Here is a 14,097-nt window from a genome sequence, read left to right on the forward strand (position 1 = left end):
AAAAAAAAAAAAAAAAAAAAGTATACAAGTATCTCCTGTTAAAACTAGTCTTGTGTCCATCCTCTGTAACAGTGGTAGTCACTGTAAAAACAAGCCTAGAACCTAAATAAAAAAATAGATAAACCAATCGATGTAAAACAATGTGGTGTAAGAGCCCCCAATATTCATAGTTATCCCCATTGAACTAGAGACATAGCTCATGTTCCCTCGTAACCCAACCAGCCTTTTTTCGCCAGGAGTGGGAGAGGGAAGGAGGAAGAAGAGATAATGTTTCTAATATAGATATAACACACTGAAATGTAATATAAATATAAAATATAAAAAAATACCCATTTTAAGCTATGCAAAGCTGAAAATTGCATCCATTTCAGAAACTGAAGACTAAGAATGCACATTTTGTACATTTAACATGTATGTCCTGACTAGAGATTTGATTATGATTAAAGACAACCTTTCTTCATTAAATCCACCTTACTTGGAAATTAAAAATTCATTTTATTTAAAATATTCTCTAATTGAAAACAAAAGTTGGCTCTTCAACTGGCCCTGATTAATCAGTACTCGAGGTGAATACTAAAATACCCTGTGCCAACTAGCATGCCAAGGAAGTATTTTAAATATCAAGAACTATTATTTATTGAGATACTATGCTAAATGGTTGTATGGGTATACGTGGGCACATGTGCACACTGAATGTTAACACACATGATCTCATTATCCTTGTAATAACCACATGAGGTATTTTAACTTAAAGTTACCCCCATTTAAAAAAGAAGATGCCAGGAGGCTAACTTACCCTGGGTCACACAGGGGCCAGCACTGTGACTCTATGCTGGGCTGTCTGAGCCCAAAGCCCATGCTCATCACCACCACACTCCATGGCCTCCTCTGTTTCTCTAACTTTAAATATCCAATGCTCATTATTATTTTTTTCATTTGCCATTGTCTCCGGCAGAAAATATATAAAGGACCTAGCAGAAGGATTTGGGGGAAGGCAACAGGAAGACAATGACAACACACAGAAACACGGTAAAGAGAGCACGGGGAGCCTTGCCCTGAGATTAAAGGCCTTTGCAGACCACAGTCCCTGCATATGCCAGTCACTAAAGTTCAGCATCAACCCTTTCGGTCAGAAAATGCACAGGGAAAAGATGAACATGGATTTCCATGCTGTCCAAAGGAAAACTTTATTTACTTAGCCTGGAGATGAGAAGACTTTATAGAGCCCTGGCTCCTAGAAAACTCCTCTCCTAATCTCTCAAGCTTCATAGAGAAGTACAGCAGACAAGAGAGAGGAAGACTACTCACCCAAGAGAGGAGTGCAGCCGCCCGGGTGGCATGGAGTGTCATCTTGGTGATACCAGACAGTCACTCCAATGCACCTGGAACCCAAGGGAGGAAGAAGAGCAGTTAATCATAACAGATATCCATGATCAAGAAGGAGAGGAGAAATGGTTCCATTTACTAGCTCTGAACACTTAAATCACTCTTCACTTAGCACTTAATCCACCAAGGCATGATGGGAATTTTGAGAGAGATCAGAGTACACACGAAAATTACTATAAAGCTCATCATGTCAGAGCTGACAGTAAAGAATTTTGCATTTAGTGCAATGTCCACCAGCTCCCACACAATCTTTCAGTTCCACAGAAAACAACATTCAAAGCTGGCCTTCAAGCCTACTCTTTGGGACATGATGCCCTTAAACACGGAACAGACAGAGTTTTTCAGTTAGACTGGGTCTGAATACTGATGTCATGTGACCATGGTCATGTGATCTTGGACAAGTATCATAACTTCTTTTAGTCTATTCATCCACGAAATGGGATTTGCATATACCTCTCTTGGTTATTGTCATGCTTAAAGATAAAGCAAATAGCACGGTGCCTGTGACATGGTGGGTATTCAATAAATAATCACCATTCTTAAGTAGAAAGGTTGATTTCTGGCTCTATCTACAGGTACCCAAATTCTACCTAACTAAAAATAGCCAAGTTCTTGGGTTCTCCAAATTCTGGATGTTTATATTCTCCATAGAAGTATCAAAGACAGACACGGTTCAAATAGGGAATTGGACATATTTAAACCTGGGTCTCTGGATGAGGCCAAGTTGAATTCTGGAGGAGATCTCATGAAACATTTAATGAAAATTAGGCACTTGTCCTGGTATTCTTACCCCAGTTTCTTTTCCCATTGGGAATCTCCCATCTGCCTGCCAACCTACCCAAGAGACCACAGACCTGATGCCCAAATATTTGCCAACACCTCCTAGCAGCCCCTACAATTCCCACAAATCTCCATGGGCATATCAGCCCCACTCCCATCTCCTGCCCCAGATGCTCAGTTTGTCACTCCTCTAGAAGAAGGATAAGAATAGTTAAGAGCCACATCACCTATAAATGTCGCCACATATTAGCTTCTCCAAGGTGTGGGTTCTGTGGAACCAACATTTGCTAAGCATCTTCTATATGCAAGGTGTTGGAGATAAAGAAAAACACCAATTTTGCCCATAAGGTGCTCATTGTCTAGTAGGAGAAAGAGATACACAAATCTGATAATTCATTCCCCATCAACTCTAGGTCCTTCTTATCCAAGTGTACTCAACCAACCAACCAACCAAAGGCATTTATCAACCAACCAAAAGGCATTTATTTTCTTAGTTCCTATATGTGCTCATTCTATGCTGGAAGCTACATGGGAAATGGGAGACAATGACATGGTCCCTACCTTTGAAGGGCTTACAGCAGGGTGAGGAGTAAAATTAAAAATACATGAAGCACTAACAGAAGAAAATAATTAAATGCCAAATACAACTAAATGTTAATTATAATTAAGTGCTTCCTGACCCTGCAAAACCCAACATGATTCCACCTGTTATACCAACATCACAGTCTTATAAATGAACCAATGCACCTGGGCTTTGGCAAGAGCAAATGAAATAGTTAAGGGCGCTCTCAGGAGGGCGGAGAAGCTAAGGGGCCTATGTGTTCCTCAGTCTTGGTTGACCTTCACCAAGTATGGCCTATCCATGGGTGCTAACTGTCTACTCCTGGGGCCAGGTAAGGATGAAGGCAGATGGCCTCAACTACTGCACTGCAACAAGACTTTTCTGGTGGCAGGTCAACCTAAGGCTGGAGGGACCACGCTTGGCCCTTGTGATGAAGGCGGCAGTAGCCAAATACTCATTTGGAGCTTCTTAAAAAAGAGTCTCTAAGCTATTCAATAACAAGAGAAATGAGGCCCAGATCACCTCCCCCTCATCGCCACTTCTGCCTATAGACTTGCAGTCCTTTTGATGAGCCTCCACACTTTATTTGCAATCGGAGGTACATCTTGCCCCCTCTGAAAGATTCACAGCTGTGCTACTAAAAATGTCCTGAGGTTTAACCAAACTCTTCTCTTTATCTCAGAGGCAAAACATACAACCCTCAGGTCCTCCCAGGAGAGCCTGACTAAAACTAGTTCCGCCACTCAAGAAAACCAGTGTCAAGGCCAAATGCCCTTTTCTGTGCTCTCGAGGCACAGAAATAGGAGGAATTCAATACTCAACACTAAGAACTCCTGAAGGACCTTGTTAGCTCAAAGCCCACAAAAGGGGCACTTTCTCAGAGACAGGACATCAGGGTGAGAGGCTTTAGGACAGCCCAGACATTCACTCTTCTCTGAGTGATGAATGATGGAGGCCAGTGGCATATCCAGTCCTCGGCATTGGGATTATAGCTTTAAGCAGGCTTTGGCTTGGAACTCAAGGGCTCCCGGCCAGAGCACCATCCTCCCCACCCTCCCCCTGAAATCTGAGGCAGGCCCCACCCACAGAAGACCGAGTGATGCTGATGGAAAAACAGATCCCTGCGATTGTAGCCTGGAACCATTTCACAGAAGGATCTGCTGAGATCCACCCCAACTTGATCAGGCACCCCCATAATCCCTAGTCAACAAACAAAGAAACAAAACCCCAGAATTCAGGCCAGGCCCTCTGAGGGCACCTTCAGAGTTCCCACCTACCTGGTTCTTTGAGGAAGAAATGCTCCAGAATCCAAAAGAGACACTTCAAAGAGCTGGTAAGGCACCCTTTCTTTCTCTCGGTCTCAAGAAGGAACCAAGACTCAGAAACAGCCGCCTTATAACACTTAAGGCCCTGCATCCTCTTTGCATTTCCCAAAGGGACATAATGAAGCTCCCCCACATCAGGACCAATTCCCACATGCACCATAACCCCTCTATGTTCCCAGAAAAGATATATTGGGACAAGGAAAGTGACACTCAAAAGAGAAACACAGCCACCTGGCCTGCATCCTCTCCAGATCGTAAAGAGTTAAAGCCTCACCATGGTTCCCTACCAGGGCTGAAGCTAATGTAAACCACCTGCTCAGACACAAGGACCAAACCAGAGGGTCAGGTTGCTGAGCTCTGGGGTCTGTTCTGAAAAAACTTCAGTTTTAGCAGCAAAGTGATAGGCCAAAGGCCAGGGGGTCTGAGTTGCAGCAGCACTGCTCCCCTTACCCTGCCCCTGGCCTGAGTGCCAGCTCCTTGGAGACTGCCTCTTAGACAGTTATTGCCCGCCTGAACACCAGCCCTATCTCAAGACAACACTACAGTGACCTTTGGTCCCAGACAGCTGCTAAACTGTACTGATCTCTCAGCTCATGGGCCCTTGCCTCCACTGAACCCTCATTCTCTTAGTGCTAACTCCCACCCAAGAATTTCAGGGTCCAAAGCCCACACAAGCTCCCACCTCAAAGGGTCCTTCCCCGAACCCCACCCCCTCTCTACCCAATAGTTTCAAAGGCCCACAGACTTACAGCTCACAAAGAAAATGGCTGCCCATCTGTACATCCAGCCCCAATTGCAAAATTTACCACCACTGGCCTTGAGACCCTGCCTGCTGGTAGCCAGAAGAATTTCATGCTCTCTGCCCCTTTCTAAAAGAGATTGTGCCCCCATCTGAGAGGCATCCACATCCAAAGAGTGAAAACCCTGACCATGGGGCTGCTGCTCCTCTAACTCTGGGAGGGAGAGGTTAGGAGGCACAGGTAAGCAAGCACCCAGACCTCACCTGGCAGGTTACCCCAGAGGGGCCCAGCACAGGCCAAGCCATCTTACCATGGGCTAGTTTGCTATAAAAACAGAATGGGAAATATCTTGCTGGTTCACCCTCTGGCTCCGAGAATGTAAATGGCCAAAGGACCAGCGGCTCCAAGAGAAGCCATGGGGGGAAAAAACACAATCTTTTTCAACTTCTGGGGAGCCCTGAGTAGACTGTGTGGTCTAAGTCCAAGAGTTTCTCTGCGCTCCTGAGGTCAGGGGCAAACCCGATGTATTCCCTGGTCCCTCTAAAAGGACTAGCTTTCGGCTGAGGCCCCCACTCTTCACACAGACCATCCCCTCTTTGTAGCCTAGAGTTTGGCCTAGAGCCCCAAGGCCCTGGAGAGGAGCAAGGGAAGGACTGCAGAGGAAACCAAGATTCCCTGGTTTCTGTCCCTTCCCCCCCATGCTCTGGAGGGTCCATATCAGAAGGATGCGGGCAAAAGGGCTGCCATCAGGAACCAGACCTGAGGCCTGCAGCCACACAGTGCACGCGTGCACTCACACACACGCCCCCGGGTCCCCACCACTATATTCACACACCCTGGTCCCTACCAGCTGACAAATGAACTTGTTTTCACTGCCCACCACCGCGAACACACCCAGGGCCTCAGGCAGGAATGGAGAGGCCCTCCCCTGAGCTGTCTCTACAGCTCAACATGCAGGCGCACACACTTTCCCCCCTGAACAAAAACACGCTGACATCTACGCAAGAGGGAAAGAAAGCAACCCTTTGCTCTGCAAGGCGCCAACTCCCGGATGTTGGCAAGCTCTGCCCCCAGCGCCTGCTTCTGAGTATGTTTACTTGCTCTCCCTCTTCTCTCCCTCCCCTTTAAGGATGGCGCAGGAAAGGGAGGTGAGGGGGGAGAATCCACCCCACCCTCTCGTCCATGTTTGAACAAAAACCCAGAGAAAGAGTGAGGGAGAAAAAAGTCCCAGTGCAGGGGGGCCTTACCAGACTCCTAAAGCCAAACGTATCTACAGGTTTTAATCCGCCATTAGCATTTAAATCTTGAAAGGAGAGGAGGAAGGGGGGGCCAGTGGAAAGTAACCCCACACACAAAAGAAAAGTTGTTGGTTTTCTTCTCAGTCAGCCTGGCAGGAGCGATCTTCCTGGCTGACAGCCAGAAGTGCGTCACAGCCAGGAGTCTGCTTTCTTTAAAGGCACAGCAAGCTTCCGTGATCTGGGAGCGACAGCAAAGCAGGGAACTCTCAGCGGGGGTTGGGCCCAGGGGAGGGGGCACGCTGGAGAGAAGGGGGAAGGCTGGAGGCTTGGTCCACAAACAAGAGAACAGGACGCGTGGGGCGGGGGCCGGGGGCAGCACAAGCAGGCGGGCAAAATTACTGAACTGCAACAGCAGCAAGAGCCAAGCCAAACTGTGGCATAAACACACAAAAACACATCTCGTACTGGCCAGCCTGACAAACCTGAGATCACACAGACACTCCCCCTCCGCTCTCTTTTCCGCCCAGGGCTTAAGGCTGTAGTGACAGCCTGTCCATCTCTCTGGCCAGCAACAGAAGGGTAGGCCAAGGGCTGTCCCAATGATTAGATCAGCCCCTTTCTGTCGTGGAGCAGGGCAGGGAGGAAGACCTGGGAACAGAGGCTTTGAATAGCAAGCAAAATGCAGGCCCTTTTAACCGGGGCAGCTTCCTGCCGGCTCCAAGGCGGGCTGTGTCTTTATGCACACGCATGCCGCTCTTGCACACAAAGCGCCTGCCTCCTTCCATGGGCTAGCTGCCTGCCCTGGGACATGGCCACCCCCCAAGCCCATTCCCCGGGGGAATCTCTCCAGCCCGTACCTTCTGTGTGGCAAGGCCAGGATGCTGCGCTCTGCCCGCTCCTCCCCCTCGGCCACCCAAACAAGAAACCCAGGCAGATTCTGGCCCTGGAGTGCAGGCCAGCGCTGTCCTGTCCGGGTGGCTGCGTGCTATTGTTGACTGTGGAATGGCCGCCAAAATCCCAGCTGTGCTGCCAGAACCTAATCCCCTGTTCCGCTGAGCATCTGTGGGGAGGGGCCGAGGGGCCAAGGCACAGACCAAGTACGGCAGGCACTGGCTGGAGCCCTTACCAGACTAGATGCAGGCACTGGGACCTGTAGGCGCTGCCTCTCCTACATGGCAGCAAAGAAAAGATGTCTGACTCTTAGAAGACAAAACCACAGCGTTTCCACCCACTGAACAGTGACCCTCACCAAGGCTGTAAGGGAAACCCACCAGAGTTAACAAGAACCCCCTCATCTTACACCACATTTATTGAGCACCTACTATGTGCAAGGCACTGCTATACGGCACTGTAGGGAATATATAAAAATGAATTAAATCCAGCATCTGTACTGAAGTAGGTTATAATTCCACAAGAGATAAAAAATATGACCCAAAAATTACATTTCAAGATGGCATATGCTAACTTCCACAGAAGATGTAAAGAAAAATTCTAAACGATTAAAAGTAGGGAAGAATTAAGAAGATGAAGTACCATTTTGATTTGGATCTTGAAACACACAGGTACAATCCTGGTGGAAATGGAGAGGAGTGGGGAGGAAGGGGAAGCTGAGAGGAAGTGTGGAAGGAGTGGGAGAAAGGGCTTGGCGGGTGAAGTGGGGTCAGGGAGTTGGAGAATTTTGAACTTTGAAGAATCAAAGGTTTCTAGTATGATGAGAACTGTGCTCCAGGTTTCTTCTGATATATAAATGAATGAGACTAGCAGCAGGGAGGTGAGTCAGGAGGCTACCACAATAGACAGGAGATGGTAATCAGGACACGAAAGAGGCTAAGGTAGGAGAATGGAAAGAAGAGAGACACTATACAGACAGGATAAAGGACTAAAAAGAAGAGAGGTACTGTACAGGGGAGAGAGTGTGAGAGATGACATACAGAACGAAACTGAAGAGATGATGAGGATGTCAGAGCAAGAGAGAAAACAGGGTATATGCGAATATGTAGTAGCTGATGCTTACTAGTACATACTATGTGCCAGACACAGTTCTATGGACCTAATGTGTACTAACTTGTTAATCTTAAATCATCCCTTAATGAAGTAGGTACTATTATTAACTCAACTTTAGGCATAAGAAAATTAAGCCTCAGAGATAAAATAAGTTGCCCAAGATCACACAGCTAGTAAAGAGCAGAACTTTCTACCACGCGCTGCTAACTATGTGACCCTGGCAAGAAACCTCTGAGCCTTAGTATCCCTATTTGTAAAATAAGGATAAAGACACCTCCACTATAAGGTGATGAGGGTTAATTCAATAACATCTATAAGGTGCCCAACACACTGGCTAGCAGGTAAGGCACAAGGTGGGTGCTTCACAAAGGTTAGTTACTATTTAGCAGTTTGGTCCCTTATCACCAAGGCGTCCAAGCAGAAGCTGGCTCACCATTTGTTGGGGAAGCTAGAGAGGGTGCTCCTCCTGAAGCAGGAGCCTGAATCCCCAGTCAGCCTGCTTTCTTCCCATCAGTCTGCCTCTCTGGATTTTACTTTAGGGTCCAGCTCAAAACCTGACTCCTCAAATATTTAACAGTTAACAGTGGTTATCTTGGGGAAAGAGATTGTGAGGAACATTCACTTGGAAACTTTCTATGTTTGCATTCATTCATCTATTCATTCATTTATAGAGACAGGGTCTTGCTCTGTTGCTCAGGCTGGAGTGCAGTGGCACAATCATAGCTCACTGCAACCTTGAACTCCTGGGCTCAAGCGATCCTCCTGCCTCAGCCTCCTGAGGACTACAGGCACATAACACCATACCCAGTTAATTTTTAAAATTTTTTTTTAGAGACAGGATCTCACTATGTTACCCAGGTAGGTCTCAAACTCCTGGCCTCAAGTGATCCTCCTGCCGCAGCCTTCCAAAGCACTGGGATTACAGGTGTGAGCCACCACACCTGGCCATATTTTTAATAACCATGTGTTACATTGGTGATCAGAAAAATGTACCCACATCTTGCATTTGGCACTTGTACTGCCTTATGCGCATATGCATGAAAGTCCTGTCTTCACATCTAGGATATAAATTTCTCAAGGGCATACCCGGTTCCACCTCTCTTTCTCTGTGATTCCCCCATAGTACCTAGCTCACTAGGGCTATGAACTACATCTGGATGGCAGGTTTCCAAATTCAACCTTCTGGCCACAGAGAATGATTGTGGTGAGTGGTGGGGATGAGGTATGGGCGGGGGTCAGACAAAGGCCCATTGCTGCAGAGACTCCCCATCACCTGCTGCTTCTCCCAGGCCCTATAGCCTATTCCCACAGTATCATTTCAAGTCTTATTAGCAATCATTATTATTAATAGTAGAAAGGGAAGTTCTTATTCAAAGGAGCACCACAAAAAAAAAAAACAAAAAAAAAAAACAAGCAAAGGCAAAGCAAATACCAAAACTTTTATAGAAAAGCAAAATGGCAAACATATTTTAAAGACTGGCACAATCAACACTCCAGAAAATGTATAAGGTGAAAAATAGGAGGCAGGCCTGCTAAAATGGCCCTGGACATATATGGCATGTGTCAGCCCTAAAGCTTCCTAGCCCCTGACAGAATTGATACTGTGTCTCAAAAGAGTAAGAGAAATCTCCCCAGACTCTCCCCTTGCTCTAACTCAAGCTAGCTTCCAGCTGTGCAGCCTTTCAGGGGCTGAACTCTCCCCTGGAACCTCTCTGTGAAGTTGCCAAGTGTCTGGGCCAGCTCTTCACGACAGCCCAGGGAGTCTGGCCACTTTCTCCAGTCTTTCCCTCTGCTTCCCCCATCCTGTGGCAGCATCGAACTTCCCCAGCCCTTGTCACAGCCCAGAGAGGCAGCAGGCAGGCCACATGGCTCTTGCCTGATTCTGCAAGCCTCTGCTCATTGTCCCCAAAAGACTAGAAAAGGAGTGGCAAAATCATTTTAGAAAAAGTAAGTAAAAAAGAAAAGTAAGAAATGACTAAAGAAATTCAGGACAGAGTTCAGATAGAGGTTGGAAGTAGGTAGTGAGTAACAGGTTAGGAGCACAAAGGGCATTTCAAAGGGTCTAGTAATGTTCTGTCTCCTGAGCTGGGTGGTAGGTATATGGGTGTTCATTTTTTTATTCTTGTTTAAAAATGTTACACTGTAGTTTTTATTGTGTATTATCATTTTTTAAAGTTTAAACAAAAAAAGACTGAGAGAGAGCAAGTCCTCTGAGACTGCCCAGAAATGGGATGATTGTAACATAAATAATTAGCCTGGCGTTCAAGGCCCTTTATGACCTGGCCTGGCTTTAATGTCTGGAGTCATTTATGCCTTTACCCAAACCCTCCACCCTGCCAGGCAGGCCTATAAAGTTATAGACTGTCCTGATAATTAGATGAGAGGACTGCAGAGGACAGGCTCTGGGATAAGACCCACGTGGGCTCAAATTTTGGCTCCAACATTTACTAGCTATGTGACCTTGGGCAAGTTATTTAAATCTTTCTAATACTCAATTTCCTTTTCTGTAAAATAGGGATAACCACAGTATCTACCTCATTGGATTATTGTGAAGATTAAACAAAATAAAGCCTGGAATGTGTTTAGCATAGTGCCTGGTACATACTAAATGTTCACTAAATGCTAGCTATTAATTACAACAGTAACAGCAACAACAATAATGATAGTCTTTAGGTATTTATTATGCAAGGACATAAAGCGGCAGAGAAAAGACTCAAAGGCATTGCACCGGGTGCTTTTAAAGATGAGGAAATCTGGGGCTCAAGAATTAAGAGACTCACTTACATGACTTAGTCATATAAATAGTGAGTCGTCATCTACATTATTCTCTACTGCTCTTAAATAGACAATCACTGAATAAATGAATAAAAGCTAGCACCTTCTCAGTGGCTCAAAGAAGCCTTGTACTTCTACCTCCTCATAAAAATCAACTTTTTAATCAAAACAATCTAACAGCTCTCATTTAAAAAGTAATTGCTAAAGAATTTTTTCTCAGGGTGCAAGAGCTTTACAAACATTAAAGGACCAAAACTTCTCTGAAGCAGCAAGCACCAAAGAAGTCTTCTACTAACAGGGATGTTGGGGATATCTCAAGAGTGAGAAAGGGCAGCCTGAGAGGAAAGACCAGCGCTGTTACCACCACGGCCTCACTCTCTCTCCAGAGGTTACTGGCTGATTAATGAGGTAGTGTTGGTAAGCCTGAGGCTTCCTGGGGACAAAAGCAGAGGGCAGATCAAAACCCAGAGAGGATTCATTATAACCTCCAAGAGGCCCACTCAGTTCTCCCTTAAGAAGGCCTTTCTACAAAACACCTAAGAACCTCTTTACCCTGTTTCATTGTCACAGAGGAGTAAAATGGCTCTATCCCTAGAGGCAACATATCTAGCATAGTTTGCTCACAAACACAAAACTGAAAGGCAAAAAAAAAACTGAAATGGGGGGAACAGTTTTACTGTAAAGATCTGCAACTCCTGGAGACAGCACCCATAGTACTGAAAGCCCTTGGAGGTAAGTTCTGGATCAGCCACTTACTAGCTAGGTGGCTTAGGGCAAGTCATAGAGAAAAGTTACTGAGACCCATGCTAAGGTCTCATTAAAAGAAGGGGATTGGATTAAATCAGATCTAAATCTCCAAAAATTCCCATAATTCTTTCTGCAGAATACCAATTTCAACAACAACAACGACGATGACAACAAATTTCGCATAGCCAACAAATTTCACAATAGAACTAGTCTCCTTAGAATCTGGTCAAAAGAAGGACCAGTGGGGTGGCTCATGCCTGTCGTCCCAGCACTTTGGGAGGCTGAGGTGGGAAAATCACTTGAGGCCAGGAGTTCAAGACCAGCCTGAGCAACATAGTGAGACTCTATCTCTACAAAAAATTTTAAAATTAGCCAGGCGTGGTGGTGTAGTTCCAGCTATTCAGGAGGCTGAGGCGGGAGGATCGCTTGAGCCCAGGAGTTTTTTTTTTTTGGGGGAGATAAGAATCTCACTCTGCTGCCCGGGCTTGAGTGCCATGACGTCAGCCTAGCTCATCGCAACCTCAAACTTCTGGGCTCAAGTGCCCCGCTAATTTTTTCTATTTTTGGTAGAGTTGGGGTCTCGCTCTTACTCAGGCTGGTCTCAAACTCCTGACCTCAAGCAATCCTCCCACCTCGGCCTCCCAGAGTGCTAGGATTACAGGCGTGGGCCACCATGCCCAGCTGAGCCCAAGAGTTTGACTTACAGTGAGCTATGATCGCACCACTGTACTGCAGACTGGGTGACAATGAGACACTATCTCTAAAAAAAATTTAAGAATAATTAAAAAAAAAAATCTGGTCAAAACATCACCAGTTAGGGTTTTCTTTTCCATAAATAGCAAATCTCCTAGAAACAGGCACTTTGTTACCCTACTGGGTCCCATTCCCAAAGCGAGGCATATGTGAGTGCTTCATTAATCTTCTGATGAAAGGAGGAGGTCTTTGGAAATTGGTAGTACCAACTAGCATGGCATACAATGAAAGGTGATTGGAGTTAACCCCAAGGCATTACACGGTAGCTTTTCATAAATAAAAGCCACAAAGTACACTTTATAACTACATCTTCCTAAACAGGCTAAAGAAAAGTAGCTTTCTATATCTGGCCTTCTTCCCTCTGCCCCTCTGTTCTGCTTTATCTTCCCCATCCTACACAGCACTGAGATCCCTATGTCTTTCTGGTTCCAAGTCCACTTGTCTTTCTACCACACCAGAATGCCTTTAACCACTCATAGAAATGAACAAACACAAACATTCATAGTTGTTGGGCCTCTAAATAGAAGCTTGTTAATATGTTACTAATAAGTGAAATAAGTGGGAATGTGTCGGACATGTGCATGATGAAACAAAACCCTAACATTTGGACAGACTTCAAGAATTTAAGGAAGGCTGTATCTCAGATCTCAATTAACTACCACCCCCCCAAAAAGAACCCTAAGGGGCAAGCATGTTTATTCCAATTTTACAGATTAGGAACCTAAGGCTCAGTAAGAAGAAAATACCTGCCTCGAGGTCAACCACCAGGGTTGCAGAGCCAGAACTCAAAGTGAAGTCTTCCAAATCTACTGTTCTTTTCCAGGACACCTCAGCTACATCCTGTATCTCAAACTCCTGGCCTCATGCAATCCTCCTGCCTCAGCCTCCCAAAGTGCTAGAATTATAGGCATGAGCCACCACGCCTCACCAACATCCTATATCTTTCTAATCAGTATAGGCCTTTACGTATACGAAGAACTTCAGCATTCATTATTCATATTGTTTCTGCCACAGCTCATGAAAAGGGTATCCCCATTTTTAAAGATGCTAAATAACTTGATCACCATTTGATAAAATAAATCCCACATATCTGGCATCACTGTAAAGTACACAATTGCACTGAGTAATTTTCCCAAATAACTGAAATTTCCTTCTTTTGGGGATCAAGCTCTTTTTTACGATACACAAATTCTCCAAAATAAATAAGTTATTTTATTCTTTACTTAGAATTAATGAAATTTAATCAGGGATATTCTTAAACATGAAACAAACACCTCTACACACTATGCTGGAGATTCATAGATTAATTATACTTTATGTATCCATTTGTTTAAGAGATAGGGTCTCACTCTGTCACCTAGGCTGGAATGCAGCAGCATGATCATAGCTCACTGTGACCTCAAACTCCTGGGCTCAAGCGATCCTCCTGCCTCAGCCTCCCTAGTTGCTGGGACTACAAGGGGGTGCCGTCATGCCTGGCTAATTTTTCTATTTTTTGTAGAGATGGAGTCTCGCTATGTTGCCCAGGCTGGTCAAATTACACAGTCTTGAAACTCAAGTTTATAATCCTGTGGAGGAAGAAATGTATCTGTAACCATAATAAGAGGCCAAAGAACATGGGCTTGGAGGTGGGGCATGCTGAAAGGAAGGTGGGATAATACAGGCAAGACTAGTGGGGACCAACTGGGAGTAACTTACGGAAGAGCAGTGGGAGGTACTGAAGTGTCATGGGCAGGAGAATAATATGCTTCTGTGTGTTTTTTTTTTTTTTTTGAGACAGAGTCTCA

The 14,097-nt window shown here is 45.4% G+C and overlaps 1 protein-coding gene across 4 annotated transcripts in view; it reads right to left on the reverse strand.

Annotated features, from left to right (window-relative positions):
* NUMA1 (nuclear mitotic apparatus protein 1) overlaps positions 1-14,097 on the reverse strand; it is a 58,882-nt gene that overhangs the window by 27,709 nt on the left and 17,076 nt on the right. For 3 of the 4 annotated variants that reach the window (XM_012645691.1, XM_012645692.1, XM_012645689.1), the window contains exons 1-2: positions 6,041-6,241; positions 1,309-1,382 (exon numbers count right to left, since the gene is read on the reverse strand). In XM_012645691.1, the coding sequence (XP_012501145.1) occupies positions 1,309-1,350 (42 nt within the window). In that variant the 5' untranslated portion in view covers positions 1,351-1,382; positions 6,041-6,241. Of the gene's footprint in view, positions 1-1,308; positions 1,383-6,040; positions 6,242-14,097 lie in introns of those variants that run through there. The other variant, XM_012645690.1, reaches the window with a different exon arrangement.

This window comes from Propithecus coquereli, unplaced genomic scaffold (assembly GCF_000956105.1).
Source record: "Propithecus coquereli isolate 6110/MARCELLA unplaced genomic scaffold, Pcoq_1.0 Scaffold235, whole genome shotgun sequence".
NCBI lineage: Eukaryota > Metazoa > Chordata > Mammalia > Primates > Indriidae > Propithecus > Propithecus coquereli.